The following is a 17523-nucleotide window of genomic DNA, read 5'->3' on the forward strand; positions in this document are numbered from 1 at the left end:
AAAAGTTTTGAGTGAATAACTAAAAATAAAAGAATAAAGTACAAGCTTTTGCAGATGACCAATAATCGCGGTGTCGTGCTTGTTCGTCAAGGTTAGAAGGTTCTGCCCAAAAGCTGACTTACTGGAAGCAATATAACAAATAAGCCATGGAACTTACTTCACTTGTATCTTTCTTTTTTCATCACTATCAAGCAAAGCACCACATACAGCAACATGTATCTGCAAGCATCTGCACTTGCAATATCATACATAACCGGTACAAATTGCTATGAGCCAAGATAATATATAATGAAGGTGAAAAAAGTATAACAGACGAAAGGCCTTATGTGGGGTTTACTTAAAAAAGAATTTACAATATAAACTTGAAGAATAGTGTGTTGGGTCAATGAAGATCCATAGCCATAAAAAAGCAAGCATAATGAAGAAATCGACTTTACTCGGATAATTTACAAAAAACTTTATACATTACCAGGTTGAAAAAGGATATTTGAGGGAAGGAAAAGGCCTCTGACAACAAAATGATGCTTAAATGTCAGAGAAATTAAGCTTTACTTATTACTCTGTTAAATAAAGTTCTATTAGTATTAATAACCGATTTGGCCAACGTTCTAAAATTAGCTTATTTTGAAAAGTAATTTTTCCAAAAACACTTTTGACGAAAAACAATTTGTGCTTGGCCAATTAATTTAAAAGTATATTTGAGCAACAATTAGTGTTTGACCCAACTTTAAAAAAGTGCTTCTAAATATATTTTCCTCGAAAGTGCTTTCAGGCTAAAACTATTTTTTTAGCTTCTGAGAAACAGCTTCTGCACTTATTTTCTCCCAAAAGCTTGACCAAACACCTCACTTTTGTAATATAAACACTTATTAAATAAAATAAGCTCGGTCAAACAGGCTATAAACTAAATATGAAAAGGAAGAAGCTTTTTCAAAATCGATCTTATGAGTTAAACTATAATTAAAGTTAGATGTTTCATCTAAATCTGCTTTCCCTTTCGCAAATTGTGTTGGCAAGAGGTTGATTTTGCAGCACGCTTCTGGAAACATATGGCAATAGTTGCTGATAAATAGAGAGAAATCTGGAGCGATACATGCAGAATCCCAAAATTGAGAAATCTGGAGCGATACATGCAGAATCCCAAAATTGCCATACATAGCTGAAATTTATAGTTTAATGTTAAACAACAAGAAACTTATGGTACATTACTCCCCAGTAACAGCTAAATCAGAAGTATTTTTTCTCATAACCGACAAGACCATGCACCCCTCCTTCAACTTGTGCGGCTCCTGTTCGAACCTGAAGAACCAGAAAGAGAGTTAAAGTTAGATCCCCATGAACCATGAGGTAAGATGATTCGCTCTTTCAATACGTTTTCTTCAAATGCAGGAGAGACAAAAAAACACAAACATTCAATAATATAACAGTGGTTGAGGAAGAAGATACAAACCTCTAGCCTCAATGTGCCTGATCTTAAAAGTTCATGAGCAGACGGCAAGGAAGAAGCACCTAGATCCTGGAATCCTTGTTTTACAGCTTGCATTGTATAAGGAACGAACTTCAGAACAGAACCTTTATCAGAAACTGAACCAACAACACCTTGAGCAATCTTTAGTTTAGCAGTATCACCCAAGTATCTTGCATCGCTCCCTTTTGTCATTGCTTCCAGGGATCCCATACCTCGATACTTTTTCACACGGACACCATTCTATCCTCACCGAAAAATTGACCAAAGTTAACAACAGAACAAGGGCACATTTGAGTAGAATACACTTGTAAATATGAATAGAATCACCAGGGTTATTTAAGTCTCACAATACAAATAATTGTAATTAAGCCTCTTGGAAGATAAGATAATCAAAACTCTTGCCACAGAGAGCCAGATATACTATGTGCCAATAGCCAAATATATATTTAAAATGAGGCCAATTAATTACATAGATGCCACTCAAATTTGGCATGAATGTTAGTTAGACAATAAAAATTTGCTTCTGACCAACTGAAGCAATAACGATTAAAATGGTTGAAAAAGGATGCCAAATTGCCGATAAAAATTAAAAATGATTAAACAACTATGTTTTAAAGACCAACTTCTCATGAGCCAAGTCAAATTGCATGCCAGATAGTTAATGAAAATGGTGAGGAAATTTTCCAGGCAACACAATGTCAACGCTCTCCATCTACAGCTAAAGAGACCTTAGATATATCTTTGAAGGAACTTTTACATACAGAGAATGAAAGCATTGGGAATGGTTTTATACCTGATATACATATGCACCAGGAGCTTCATTGCTTCCAGCCAAGAAGCTTCCCATCATGACAGTTGATGCTCCAAGGGACAACGCCTTTACAATATGGCCAGAATTTGAAATCCCACCATCAGCGATGACAGGGACACCATGCTGCGCAGCAATTGATGACACCTTGTAAACAGCAGCCGCCTGCAAAAATTGACAGAGCACATATACTTTTAACTATCAAAAGAGGTTCATTGGTTCCTTTTGAAATGTGAAACACAACGCGAGAGAGCAAGTTTGAATCCAGTTGTCCAGCAAGCATGTCCACTGGATGCTTTCATACTTCATTCCTTTCCAATCGTTTAATCTATGCTCGTGTCTATATTTATAGTGACTGTCTTCGTCAGTTATACAAAGAGGGAACAAAACAAAATAAATCAACTACAATGACATTATCAGGGGTGGAAAAAAAAAACGGATCTTTACACAAATTTTTACTTTTCCTAGCCTGTATACGTAATGATGCACTGATTATAAATGTTTATACACATATTATACATGAATTTGCATATATTATACATCCGCCGGCTATTTTTTGTTTAAGCAGTTGGGTGGACGGCTATTCAGGCTAGTTCTTGAGGGAAAAAAAAACTACAATCAACGGAACAAAAACAGCCGCATCAAATAACATAATTCACCTGTCCGCGACCCACAGCACAAACTTCTTGAGTAGTACAAATAGACCCTGATCCCATCCCGACCCTCAATCCATCAACACCCTGCTTAATCAAATTCTCCGCTTGATACATAGTAACTACATTCCCACCAATCACATCCAAATTCGGATAAGTCTTCTTCACATACTTAATCATATCAATCTGATATAACGAATTCCCTTGCGAACTATCAATCACCAAAGCATTAATCCCTTCTTTCACCAAATGCTCCAACCTCTCTTTATCCGATTCCCTCGTCCCTACCGCCGCCCCCACCAAAAACTTCCCGTCCTTCCCTAAAGACGGTAAACCTAACTTCGGACACGACTTTATTCTCTCCAAATCATCACTTGTAACCAAATTCACCACTTCCCCGTCGTTTTCGTTCACTAATGTTACAAATTCCAGTTTCTCCGATGCTATATAACCTGCTACATCCTCAAAATTATAACTCGACGGCAACGTAACGGGCGAATTATTCATATAATCACAAACCCTAGCTTCTTTATCACTTAATTTCACCCAATTAGACTTAGTTACAAACCCTAAAACTTTCGATTCCTTATTTCCTGATTCGGTAACAAAAATAACAGGCGCATTACCGAATTCATCGACAGAATGTACCGAATCAGTAGGCGAAGCGAAAATCAAATCATTAACGAAAGGAATTTTATGAGATTTAGCGTTACGGATGATTGAAGATTGTTGAGAAACGGTGTTGTTGTAATGAACGATACCTATACCGCCTAATGCCGCCATTGTTACAGCCATTGAGGCTTCAGTTACGGTATCCATTGGTGAAGATACACAAGGGATTGAGAGATGAATGTTGCGGGTTAGGTTAGTTGAGAGAGTGACGTCATCTGTAGGGAAATCGATGTAACCTGGAAGGAAGATGACGTCATCGTAGGTGTAAGAGTAGCCTTGATTGAATAATCGTGAAGCTGAGAAGCCGTCGGTTTCCATGGCGGCGGCGGTGATGGCGGCGGCGATTTAGGGTTTAGGGTTTTGTTGGGAGTCAGTAATTCTTTTTATCTTAAACAGAATAAACTGTTGGTACATATTTTTATGGGTAAGAATTACAGAAGAGACAAATATTTTGATTAATATAACTTAACGACAACAATAACATACACAGTGTAATCTTACAAATAGAGTGTGAGAGGATAAAATGTAGGCAAACCTTATGTAAATTTTATAGCGAAAAATCTAAAGATTCTATTTTCAAACAAGCAATCAAAATTAAGAATTTTTACTCTCGAAAAACTAAAAATATCAAACAAATTGAGACAGAGAGAATACTAGTTAAGTTTATTTATAAAAAACGTTTGTGGAATTTTAAAATATGTAAATTTATTTAAATAAATAAAAGTACTCTTATTTATATTTGAATTACTAATCAAAAATTAAATATTTTAATTTTTAATCATTTTATTTTGAACTTCTTCATAGAAATTGAGACAAAATATTTTTTTCTGATCAGGAAATAATTGTAAAGATTTAGAAAAAATAATAGTAATAATTAATAAATATGTTTGTATTTGCATTAAGTTTTAAGCACTTAATGGATGGTTTATTATAATAAATGATTCACTCATTTTATCAATTAACACTAACGATAGAGGGGAGTACAAAGTTAAATTTTAGGACTAACGACACTTTTGGTCCCTTGGTTATTGATAAATTTCAGGGAAAATAATATTTTTAGTCCTTGTATTACTACACTACTAGTTAACGTGTCCACGCTTTGCGCATTTATGATTATGATAATAAGAAATAATAATTGATAAATTTATAATAAAAATAATCCGTAATAATCAAATAAACTGTCTAAATTGAGAGGAATATAATTGTTAAAATCATGGTCATAAATATACTCATCCTCAAAATTAATTAGCATATAATTCCTCTTGTATTTCTTACGAATAATAGAGTTTACGAATTTGTTTTTAAAAGTGCAAGAGGTTATTAAGTTTTATTTGGATATTAATATTTTTCTTTATTTTTGAAAGAAAAGACAACATCAAAAAACGGCTACCTTTCTTCTAGTTTACATAATTTCAACTTCTAGAACTCCATCAAATTATTTTGGAAACTCTACAATGGTTAGCTTATCTTTGTTCTTTTACTAAAGTATTAGAAATATGAGGTAACAGTAACACGTACACTTTGTTTTAACAAATACATCTTGAATAAATTATTTTTTCCTTTGACACACTTAGGAATATTTGGTTTATTTTTTTCATTGGAGAGTTCAATTATCATATTCAGAAGTTTGCTTCACCTATTAAAGTTTAAAAAGAGGAAGGAGGCTCCCCTTCATTACACCCTCCCTCTATTTCCTCAAGTATGTAGTTAGATGATTAAGACTTATTTAGACTCAAATCAACCACATGATATATTGGACTAGACACAATTGTTAGTGGTGCTTGATTTAAGAGCTATCAGTGCATCTTGACTCTGAATATTGTTTTAAGGGAAAAGGGCCAAATATACCCCTGTACTATTGAAAAAGAGCCAAAAATATCCCTCGTTATACTTTAGGCCCAAATATACCTCTGCCGTTATATTATGGGTTCAAATATACCCCTCCTCCGTTAAGTTTGTCCAAGGTGGACATCCAATCTCATGTGGCAATAACATTTGATGAGGTGGATGCCACGTGGCATGCCCCTCAACGCCATAACCCATTTTACCTCTCTCCTTTATTTGTTTTTAAACCATTAAAATTTTCTTCACCTCCACCACCACTATTGCCACCATTACCGAGTCCGACACACCAAGAAGTTGTGAATGGGGCGATTTACTACTGCATCTCCACCCTCTCTCACCCAAGCCAAACCTTTCTGCCCTTTTGGATCTGAGACATGTGGATGGGTGATACCTTCTGGAGCCCTTCCAGTATCTATTCGGTGATAAATAAATGGATACTATAGTAATAGTAACAAACAACTCTAATGCTAATTTAGGTTATGGGTCATTTTCAAATTCCAATAAATTGATAGACCTGATAGTGTTAATTCGAATTAAAAAAAAGGCTGGCATTACAGCTGAATGGATTGGGTTTCGATCTGAATTCGGGTTCTCCTTGTGTTAGTAGAGTGCAGGGCTTGAACTAGCTTGCGAGCTTGAATGAAGGTCAAAGTTGGGTTTTCTTTTTCTGATTCGAATAATTTAAGTTTTTCTGCTAATGTATCAAGTTCAAATTTTCCTATGTTGAATCAAGATTTTGATATTTCCAAATCTAATCTGAATGGATTGAATAGGAGTGCTGATGTTGTAACAAGCTTGAATGATCAAGGTCTGCAAATCAAGACCAAAAGTACCGGTGCATTGAGTTCTTCAGAAAATTTCACAAGTTCTTAGTGTGTCAGATTCGGTGATGGTGGCAATGGTGGTGGTGGAAGGGAAGAAAATTTTAATGGTGGAAAAACAAATAGGAGAGGGGTAAAATGGGTTATGGCGTTGAGGTGACATGCCACGTGTCATTCACCTCAACAAATGTCATTGTCATATAGGATTGGATGTCTACTTTAGACAAACTTAACTGAGGAGGGGTATACTTGAACCCATAGTATAACGGCAAAGGTATATTTGGACCCAAAATATAACGAGGGGTATATTTAGCCCTTTTCCAATAATACAGGGTATATTTGGCCCTTTTCCGTTGTTTTAATTGTTTCACATGTTTCTTTAAAACAGAAGCCAATGTTGGACCCCACGTGTAATAATCACCAACACATTTAAGAAGTCCAATTGTTGTTTACTTTCCCAGTCATTAGTGGGATTTATAGGGTTCAATTTGGAGACGGAACTGGGCCAAAAAGGTTATACACACTAGACGCTACTAGACGGCCAAACCTACTGTTGACTGTTCACCATTGCACTCCTATTGAAAGTTTAAAACTAAGATAAGATACTTCAATTTGAAGAGAAACTTAACAAGGTTGAAAAGTTTATAGTGCTATTGCTGCAAGTCTTTCTTGCAATTGATTTAAAGTAGTAAAAGAATTGTAGAACCAATCGAACCGTCCAATTGACACTCCTAGATGTAATCGTTCTAGCTCAAAAGCAACTAATCAACTTAAAAAAAAAAAAGATGGATGCAGGCATATCAAGAAACAGATATATGGAAGCAAGTTCAATGTAAGCATTAAGTCAACAAACAGCGAATGTCATAACTTAAATAAAAAATAACTGAATCATTACAACAACAACAATCCAGTGAAATCCCACATCGTGGGGTCTGGGGAGGGTAGAGTGTACGCAGACCTTACCCCTACCAAGGTAGGACGGCTGTTTCCAAAAGACCCTCGGCTCAATAAAAGCATAAAAAGAAGTCAGATAAGGTTAAGAGAATCAAAGCGATATGAAATGAAATAATGCAAGCGACACAGATAACACAGGATAATCAAAGCACAGGAAATAACAAATAATAGCAGAAATTTGAGCAGAAGAAATTATATTGCGATAATGCGACTACTAATAAGAACGGAAAACGAGACTATCTACTAGCCTTCTACCCTAATTTGGGTCCTCAAAACCCTCCTATCTAAGGTCATGTCCTCGGTAAGCTGTAGTTGCGCTATGTCGTGTCTAATTACCTCTCCCCAATACTTCTTCGGTCTACCCCTACCTCGTCTGAAACCATCCATGACCAACCTCTCACATCTCCGCACTGGGGCATCTGTGTCTCTCCTCTTCACATGCCCAAACCATCTCAATCTCGCTTCTCGTATCTTATCTTCCACCGAGGCCACCCCCACCTTATCCCGAATATGCTCATTCCTAATCCTGTCACTCCTAGTGTGGCCACACATCCATCTTAACATTCTCATCTCGGCAACTTTCATCTTTTGAACGTGAGAGATCTTAACCGGCCAACACTCCGCCCCATACAATATAGTCGATCTAACCACTACTTTGTAGAACTTGCCCTTAAGTTTTGGTGGCACCTTCTTGTCACATAGCACTCCGGAAGCAAGCCTCCATTTCATCCACCCTGCCCCAATACGATGTGTGACATCATCGTCAATCTCCCCGCAGCTTTGCAGAATAGACCCAAGGTACTTGAAACTACTTTTCTTCTGGATGGCCTGGGTACCAAGTCTCACTTCCAAGCCAGCCTCCTGAGGTGCTTCACTGAACTTACACTCCAAGTACTCTGTCTTGGTCCTACTCAGCTTAAACCCTTTAGACTCCAGAGTATGTCTCCAACTCTCCAACTTAGCGTTAACTCCGCTACGAGTCTTGTCGATCAGGACTATGTCGTCCGCGAACAACATACACCATGGCACCTCACCTTGAATTTGCCGTGTCAATTCATCCATCACCAAGGCAAATAAAAACGGACTAAGAGCTGATCCTTGATGCAACCCCATCACAACTGGAAAGTGCTCTGAGTCTCCTCCTACTGTCCTTACCCTGGTTTTGGCTCCCTCATACATGTCCTTGATCACCCTAATGTACACCACAGGTACACGTTAGTTATATTAATTTATAATACTTTTTATTTAATTTTGAATATGTAAATTTTAATTTTAAAGATTAAATTATTTACAGCCGAATTAATAATTAAAATTAAATGTTTTGACTCTTCATATGTCGAACTCCTTCACAAAAATTGAGACAAAATAATAAGTTTTCTACACTTATTAATAGATTATTGATATATAATCTCACTTGTTTTATCAATTAACACTAAAGGGGAGTACAAAGTTAAATATAAAATAAACTAAAAAGAAAAAAGTATTGTATAAAATATGAAATAAATTGAGCTTAATATAATCATAAGCTTGCAATCCAATAACTTATCAAGGAAAAAAACAATGAGGAAGAAGTAGAAAGAGGAGAAAGTGATTGAATTTAAAAGAACATTAGGTGGGAAATTTGGTCAAGACCCTTAAAGAACCATTAACACAAGTGACTTATACCCAACCCCTTGAAAGAAAAAAGTGACGAGTGGAGTTCTCTTCACTTCATTTTCTCCACACTTTACTTCCAAGAAAGGAACAAACCAACCAAATATTTCATCTACACTCTTCCTTTGCCTTTTTCTCTTATTCTCTCTTTAATTAAACCCCCTTCACCAACTAAATGACATTCAACATTTTGAATTTTATGAATTTTAAATTCTACTATTACAATTTTAAGTACTAATCATTGAATTCTGAATATGTTAGTAAATTTCTTAACACATACTTTTTCCGTTTCAAATTAATTAATATGTTTCGCTTTTTGAGAATTAAAATATATAAATTTTGATCAATATTTCAAAATATTTATTTTCATCAAACTGACATGAGAAAAATTGTAACTTACTGTACTTTTCATATAAGTTCTGACTATCTAAATTTTAATTATAAAATATTGAGTTACGCTAATGTAATTCTCAATTGGTGAGAGTCGTCTCCTTTGGGAGAACAAAAAGCTTGAGGTCACGGGTTCGAAGCTCTGCAGGGCGCAGCGAACTGGTGTGATTTCCTGTCCATACAATACCTGAGTATGTCAAGCATGCATGTCATGGAGGGGGCCCGCAAGGGGTCTACTCACCGGTCCTGGGCGACCCAGGCGGTGGGGTCCTTACAAAAAAGGCGACTTGTGTTTGAGGATCCGCAGGTGTAACCCATGCATGCTGCGGGTTGCCCTCCATGACTTGCTCATGTACACTGCATTATTGTATGACTTGGGTCGCAGACGGATCGCACAACTATGCCATCTTCACTCTGCAGAGCTACGGGTATCGAACCCGCGACCTCAAGCCCCTTGTCTTCACGAAGGACTATCTAAATTTTAATTATAAAATATTGAGTTACGCTAATGTAATTTAGTTTCGAAAACTAATTAAATTAAAGCAAAAGATAACAACTAATATGGGTCTTTAAAGCCTACATCTGCCCATGTCAACTCACCACCACCCCCTCAAATTACCCAATATTAGATGCACCCATTTTTTGTCCTCCATTTCTAGCAAGGACAAGAACTACATCACTTCTCAAAGTTCCAAACTTTCTTAATCTTTTAGCTCAAATCTTGTAATGGATATCAAGATTTTCATGTTTTCTTTCATTCTAACCTCACTTCTATTCATTCTTGTTTACATACCCACCCAACTTTCCTACTCAACCACCATTTTCAAGCCAAAAAGAAGCTTCATCATCTCAAATACCACTAACACTTACCCTGTAAAATTTGCTTACTTGATCTCTGCTTCTAAAGGTGATGTACCAAAGTTAAAAAGATTACTTTTTTCACTATACCATCCTGGTAATTATTACTTGATTCACTTAGATTTAGGTGCACCTGAAAATGAACACCAAGAGATTTCAAGATTTGTAGCTGACAACACTGTTTTTGGAGAAATTAATAATGTTTGGGTTGTGGAAAAGCCTAATTTGGTGACATATAGAGGACCAACTATGCTTGCTACGACACTACATGCAATGTCTATGCTTTTAAGGATTGCTAAATGGGATTGGTTTATTAATCTCAGTGCCTCTGATTATCCTTTAGTTACTCAAGATGGTATGGTGAGTGCCTCTTTTCTTTTTTTTTTAAAATGTTCTAGTGTGTTTTTTGACAAAAAAAGTCAGTTTTTTCCAGTACATTTATAAATATGATCATTGTTCCTTGTGGACTTTTTAAGTAAAAACTTTTTTATATTTATTTCTTCACATTCTCTGCCTTTTTTTGTCAAGAAGATACTGTTTTATCATTCTTCATTTGGTTTTGGAGTAATCAATCCTTCAAATTTTTATGTAAAATGGTAAAAATTGTTTCTTTAATGATAATTCCTTGTTTCTTTTGAGGTTTTTTAGAAGAGAAAAGAATTTCCTTGATTCCTTCACTTATATCATTTTCTCAAAATGTGGTGAACAAAAATACTTTACTTTTGTTTATTTATAGTACAAAAAAAAATAAAAAATCTATGAATGCCTTTAATTTTTTTTAAATGTTTTAATTCTTTTTCTTTCATGATCTCAGATCTGATCCATGCCTTCTCTGACCTACCAAGGGATCTAAATTTTGTACAACACACTAGCCACATGGGTTGGAAACTGTAAGTTTTTTTTTTTCCTTCTTGAAAATAATCACAAAAATAAAATTGTTTATTCTTAAATTCCATAGTACTTAACAATAAAAATATTCTGAATTTATTTAGGAATAAGAGAGGAAAGCCAATTATAATAGACCCTGGTCTTCATAGTCTAAACAAATCAGAGATTTGGTGGGTTGTCAAGCAAAGAAGTCTACCGACTGCTTTCAAGCTTTACACAGGTTATTATTTTCCTTTATATTCTTTTAATTAATTATTTATTCATTATTTGTGGCTCCAAAAATTCTAAGAGATTATAAAGTACAAAAAGTGACAGACATTAAATGTGAGATGTGACTCTTGAAGGCAGCAAAAGACCGCAAAAAGAGTGACTAAAGTACTTTTTGCTAAATAGTTTAATATAGCGCTTTTTGAAGTAATAAATTATTAATGTTTTATCAAATTTGATTTGTTTTACATTCCTTCATATCTGAATTTACTAGTTTCTTCATTATTTGTAATAGTTCTTTACTTGGATATATTTAGAAATGAAGACTAATAGAAATAGAATTGAAAACCAGAAAGTTGTGGTCTTAATAATCTTGATTTTTGATCCATTAATCATCATTTTGTTGTGTGTCGCATCCTTCAAAAAAGTTGTCGCACCCGAAGATCCTCCAAAAATGCATAACTTTTGAAGGATCAGACATTATGAATCCACACAACATAGAAAATGAGTACCATTAGGCAAAGACTAACACAAATGGTAAATGTATTACTCCCCCGGATCAAAAAGAGTGTCCACTTAGCCATTTGCACACCCCTTAAGAAAGAAAATACTAACTTCTAGGAAAAAATGGGTAATTTAACTAAACTGTCCCTAATTAAATAGGTATTGAGATTTGATCACATAACACATAATAGGGACAAATCCGAAAAAATAAGATTAATTCTTTCTTAATTTGAAAGTGGACACTCTTTTTGACTCAAGAAAAAAAGACTAAGTGGACACTCTTTTTGATCCGGAGGGAGTAAAAGATTAAAAAAAAAAAATTGAGCTACATTATCAAGAAAATTCACATGTTAATCTTAGATTGAGGGCCATTTAGTTCACTGTTCAAGTCAAAATCTTTTCTCTTGGGTTCCTAGATTATGCTCTATAGCAGTACTGTACAATTAACATGTGATGAGTGCTCTGAGAGAAATCTATTTCTTATTGAGGTATGGAAGTGTCACAAACAAAAGATTTGAAATTGTAATTTATTGCAATTAAAACACCTCTAATGAGAATTTCTACGTTGGTGGATGGAACTTGATGGCACTTGCTTGTGCTCTCTTTTGAATTTGTGTGTGTATATAATCGTATGTATAAATAAGACTCAAAGATTTGAATTTTCTTTCTTTTTGATGGATGACTCAAGATTTCAAAAATCCAATTTAATTTATTATAATCTTCACTAACTCATTTCTCATGATTTGTACTTCTATTGCGGAGCTAGAGTTTAGGTTACGGGTTCGTCTGAACCTGTATTTGTGTTAAGAAATCCATTAAATATAGAAATTATCAATTTAGAACCCAATAACTTAAAAAGTTTTGAATCATCTGCCTCTACTTCTATCTAGATGTGTCTAGAGAGGTACATGACGGGAGAACAACTACCTTTTTTCCTTGTTCTTTTTCATTCTCTTGGGAGGAGGTAGGACTGAAGTATAAATGAAAGGGTTGTTACAATGTTACAGATTATTAAATAGAGGTCCTAGTGTTGTTATGATGATATGATGACAAGGAATCAGATAGCAAGGAACCAGATCAAAAGTCATAGCAGTGTCCAGTAGTTAGTTAGGGGTTTGAAAGTTAGTTAGAATTCAAAAGTTAGTTACAACTCCTATTGTTAGTTGTTAGTACAGGCTGTCCAATTGTGAGAAGTGGTTATTGACAGCTGTTGCTTTGTAGATTAGGAGTTAAGCATTCACATGAATCTATAAGTACTTGTAACTACAATTTCAGTTAATCATTCATGAATATACAATAGACCCTTGTGGTCCGGCCCTTCCCCGGACCCCGCGCATAGCGGGAGCTTAGTGCACCGGGCTGCCCTTTATTCATGAATATACAAGATTAACTCTTCCTCTCTCTATATTTTTATTTTAGCTTTCTCTCGGATTATTCCCTGAATTGCTAGTTACAATTCTTCGACTAGAACCCTAGAATTGTCTATCCTTGTTGTTGATATCCCATTACTATTCCATAAACAACCGATATACACTGATATACAGTGAATATACATCAATTGGTATCAGAGCCACTGATTCTCGGCTGCAAATAATGACCAGAAGTAACGAAATTGTGACAAGAAGCTAGAATCAAGACCAAGCTGGTGAAGAAATGGGTGATAGATGGACTCAGATCCAAGAACAGTTACAAAAATTAATGGAGGGAATGAACAATATGAATGAACGCAATGTAGCAGCTGATAAGGAGATGATGGAAATGAGAGCTGTTATCAATCACATGAATGGAAGGGGCAAGGAACAAGAAGTGAGAAGAGCAGAATCTTCATCTGTTGATAGGAATTGCTCTGTGGATGTTGTACCAGAAGGAAGAACCAAAGAAGTTCATGCTCACAGTGGTAACTTCTTTACTAGATTCTCTAGACTAGAATTTCCCAAATTTTCTGGTCAGGATCTGAGAACTTGGCTTTATAAGGTGGATCAGTTTTTTGCTATGGATGAGGTCCCCTTTGATCAAAGAGTAAAGGTAACTTCTATTCACTTAGAAGGGGAGGCTATTGCTTGGCATAGATCATTTATGAAATCTAGAGTAGATCCTACTTGGACTGAGTATGTATTAGCCTTAAATGAAAGGTTTGGAGAGGAGTTTGAAGACCATATGGAGTCCTTGAAGAACTTAACTCAAACTGGTAGTGTTAAAGAGTATCAGGCTGAATTTGATAGATTGTTAACTGTTGTTAATTTGTCAAATGAAAACACTCTAAGTTGCTTCTTAGGAGGCCTTAAACCTGAACTAAATAAAGCTGTTAAGATACAAGCTCCTAGAACTTAGATGCAAGCTTACAAAATTGCAAGGTTGCAAGAAGAGATGTTTGAAGCTCAGGCCAAAACATGGGGATTGAAAACTGTCACTAAACCTGCACTCCTACCTACCCCAAGTCACTACAGACCAAACACCTTCCAAAAATCACCAAATACTTTCAAAAGGTCCTTTGAACCAAATTCTTCAAAAATCAACAAAATTCCTGGAAGAAGGTTAACCCCTGCAGAGATGGATGAGAAAAGAGCTAAGGGACTTTGTTTTTTCTGTGATGAAAAATATGTCCCTGGGCATAAATGTAATACTAATAAGCAGATATTCCTAGTGGATATGGTGGAGGAGGAACATATTAAGGAAGGTGGGATAGAAGAATCACTAACTGAGTACACAGAAGAAGTTGATGAGTTCATGACCATTTCACTTCAGGCCTTTACAGGTGTCATGGGATATTAACTGGCTACCATGAGAAGAAACCTTTACAGGTTTTAATAGACACCGGAAGTACCTACAATTTTATTGATCAAGAAGTAGCTAAGAAGCTAGGATGCAAGCCTAGTTCTATTGTGGAACAATCAGTAAGTGTAGCAGATGGAAGGAGGGTCCAAACAGCTTCAGTTTGTAGAAATATGCAATGGTTGTTACAGGGTACAACATTCAGTTCAGATTTCTTATTGTTGCCCAAGGGTTTGCCCTTGGGTAATGTTGATATTGTCTTGGGAGTCCAGTGGTTAAACACCCTTGGTAGGATCCTCTTTGACTTTAGAAATAGAACCATAGAGTTTATGTACCAGGGTAAGAAGCATGTTCTAAGGGGGGCAAGTACTTTAGTCAAATCAACCAAAGCTAAGTCACTCAACCTCATAGTCTACATTTACTCATCCTCCTGTGGTTCAACTTTCTAGTCCTTATTATCCTAATCCTGAAGCTGTACTTGATAGAAGACTTGTCAAAAGAGGTAATAAGGCTGTGGCTCAAGTTCTAGTGAAGTGGTCAGACTTAGATGCAGCTGATGCTACTTGGGAATTTGTCTCTGAGTTACACCACAAATTTCCTTCTTTTCAGACTTGTCCTCAAGTTTGTAGTTTTGTGGGGGGTGTTGTTACAATGTTACAGATTATTAAATGGAGGTCCTAATGTTGTTATGATGATATGATGACAAGGAATCAGATAGCAAGGAACCAGATCAAAAGTCATAGCAGTGTCCAGTAGTTAGTTAGGGGTTTGAAAGTTAGTTAGAATTCAAAAAGTTAGTTACAACTCCTATTGTTAGTTGTTAGTACATGTTGTCCAATTGTGAGAAGTGGTTATTGACAGCTGTTGCTTTGTAGATTAGGAGTTAAGCATTCACATGAATCTATAAGTACTTGTAACTACAATTTCAGTCAATCATTCATGAATATACAAGATTAACTCTTCCTCTCTCTATATTTCTATTTTAGCTTTCTCTCGGATTATTCCCTGAATTGCTAGTTATAATTCTTCGACTAGAACCCTAGAATTGTCTATCCTTGTTGTTGATATCCCATTACTATTCCATAAACAACCGATATACACTGATATACAGTGAATATACATCAAGGGTTTAACTTATATAGGCATGGTGACGCTGTGACGGTGTAAAGAACTTTTACACTCTCAGTAAATTTTTACACATTGTAGCAGGTAACGTGTGTTATTTTCAAGTTTATTAATCACACCTTTTATTGGCGTTTATGATCTGATAGTGAAAGCTCTTTTACGCTGTCAACAACAACAACATACCCAGTGTAATCCCACAAGTGGGAAGGGTGGGGTATATTAGTTAAAACTCTAAATTAGACCTGACATCTCCTCGTCATCGGCTTCTTGATCAATTGTGTGTGTCCATGTGTTTTTCAACATTTTTATGTTTTTTTTTTCATCATATAAATTTGTTTAACAAGTACTAACACAAAATCTATTTCCAGGTTCAGCGTGGACAATATTGTCCAGATCCTTTGCTGAATACTGCATAATAGGCTGGGAAAATCTTCCAAGAACTCTTCTTCTCTACTACACCAATTTCGTGTCATCTCCAGAGGGTTATTTCCAAACAGTCATATGCAACTCTGAATACAAGAACACAACAGTGAACCATGATCTTCACTACATTACTTGGGACAACCCCCCGAAACAACACCCAAGATCCCTCGGCCCGAAGGATTATAGAAGAATGGTTTTAAGCAACAGGCCATTCGCCCGGAAGTTCAAGAAAAACAATGTTGTCCTTAATAAAATTGATCGCGATCTTCTCAGAAGACGAAATGGACAGTACTTCTCAGCCGGAGGATGGTGTTCCAATGACAGTGATCGCGGTTGCTTGAATCTACAGGGTGAGAAATATGGCGTTTTAAGGCCTGGAACGGGTGCCAGAAGGTTGAGAACATTGTTGAAGAAATTGGTATCTGCACCACATTTTGCTAGAAGGCAGTGTAGATAAGTTGGAAATGAAACTTACTTTTGTTGGAAATATAGAAAAATAAATATTCTGGAAGAGGGTGCTATCATATTTAGTCAATTCTTGATACTTGTCATAGTTTCACCTAAGAAAAAGAAAATATAGCACAGGAAAGTTATATCAGGTTTCTGGGTCACTGGAGTTTCTTTCATTGTTCTCTTTGTGGGGGGTGTTCCAATTCTTTCCAAAGTGTAGTCTACACACTATGTATCACTGTACTGTTACATGTTACATGATCTAAGATTAGAGGTACTATATCATTGCCGCTATTTTTCCTGTTCGGCTGTTTTATGCTCGTTGCAAATGTTTAGGCATGTGGCAGTTTAATCGACAAAGTTCTATTTCCTGTGACATAGTTTATGCATCAGTATCTGATGATAACACAAGAAACTACAGAAGTTGATCATAAGGAAGAAACTACTTGTTTCAATGGAGGTCCTCCTACCATGCCATGCCAGTATGCGAAAATATGTTCTAGCGGTATTTACTGCCACTTAGCGCTAAAAGCTCTTTTGTAAAATGTCTCACATGTCTTTGAAGATGCAGCATTCACAAGAATGATGTTTCTAGACGATTGCAAAAAGATTAAGCAACAAAAGGGCATCTTTGTGCGTTGGTTTAGGCAACAACACTTCTGATGTGAAAATCCTCATTTGCATTCTATAAAGCTCTTGATTGCCTTTGACAGCAAATAAAATAAAGCACCTGAATCACTCAACTTCCTAAGTTACGTAACCTTTGGAGAATGAAAAGAAAAAGGAAGGACAAAAGAAGCTAAAGATCAGTTTGTTCATTTTCTTGAGGCTTTGGGGAGATTACTTGCCCCGAAAAGCAGTGAACAATATGCATTGTGTCCAAAAAATGCTACTTTGTGCAGCTCCTACATTAAGATGTTCTATTAAAACCCTCTATCTTATGGATTGTGTCCAAACAATGCGATTAACCAAGCTATTTGGATTACATGAATTTCATGAAATCACTCACTATTAGCCCCACATATGTCATGG

General features: G+C 35.9%; 2 protein-coding genes across 2 annotated transcripts; one reads left to right on the plus strand and one right to left on the minus strand.

Moving 5' to 3' along the window:
* Nucleotides 1-1131: 1131 nt before the first annotated feature.
* On the minus strand, nucleotides 1132-4021 carry LOC132607457 (inosine-5'-monophosphate dehydrogenase 2). Its single transcript, XM_060321428.1, has 4 exons — nucleotides 2936-4021; nucleotides 2262-2441; nucleotides 1451-1708; nucleotides 1132-1299 (listed from the first exon to the last, which is right to left on the minus strand). The coding sequence occupies exons 1-4, from the start codon at nucleotides 3917-3919 to the stop codon at nucleotides 1228-1230; spliced, it is 1494 nt and encodes a 497-aa protein (XP_060177411.1). The 5' UTR covers nucleotides 3920-4021; the 3' UTR covers nucleotides 1132-1227.
* Nucleotides 4022-9842: 5821 nt separating this feature from the next.
* On the plus strand, nucleotides 9843-16785 carry LOC132607459 (beta-glucuronosyltransferase GlcAT14A). The gene is made up of 4 exons (XM_060321430.1): nucleotides 9843-10477; nucleotides 10937-11012; nucleotides 11115-11230; nucleotides 15987-16785. Exons 1-4 carry the CDS (start codon nucleotides 9991-9993, stop codon nucleotides 16496-16498), a joined length of 1191 nt encoding a protein of 396 aa, XP_060177413.1. The 5' UTR covers nucleotides 9843-9990; the 3' UTR covers nucleotides 16499-16785.
* Nucleotides 16786-17523: the final 738 nt, after the last annotated feature.

The sequence above is a fragment of the Lycium barbarum genome, chromosome 8, assembly GCF_019175385.1.
Source record: "Lycium barbarum isolate Lr01 chromosome 8, ASM1917538v2, whole genome shotgun sequence".
Classification (NCBI taxonomy): Eukaryota; Viridiplantae; Streptophyta; class Magnoliopsida; order Solanales; family Solanaceae; genus Lycium; species Lycium barbarum.

Coding starts and splice junctions, on each gene's coding strand:
- LOC132607457 (XM_060321428.1), bottom strand. CDS start 3,919: ATGGAAACCGACGGCTTCTCAGCTTCACGATTATTCAATCAAGGCTAC. Junction 2,442..2,935: donor GTGCTGTGGGTCGCGGACAG/GTGAATTATGTT, acceptor CAATTTTTGCAG/GCGGCTGCTGTTTACAAGGT. Junction 1,709..2,261: donor CTGGTGCATATGTATATCAG/GTATAAAACCAT, acceptor CGGTGAGGATAG/AATGGTGTCCGTGTGAAAAA.
- LOC132607459 (XM_060321430.1), top strand. CDS start 9,991: ATGGATATCAAGATTTTCATGTTTTCTTTCATTCTAACCTCACTTCTA. Junction 10,478..10,936: donor TCCTTTAGTTACTCAAGATG/GTATGGTGAGTG, acceptor TCATGATCTCAG/ATCTGATCCATGCCTTCTCT. Junction 11,231..15,986: donor TGCTTTCAAGCTTTACACAG/GTTATTATTTTC, acceptor ATCTATTTCCAG/GTTCAGCGTGGACAATATTG.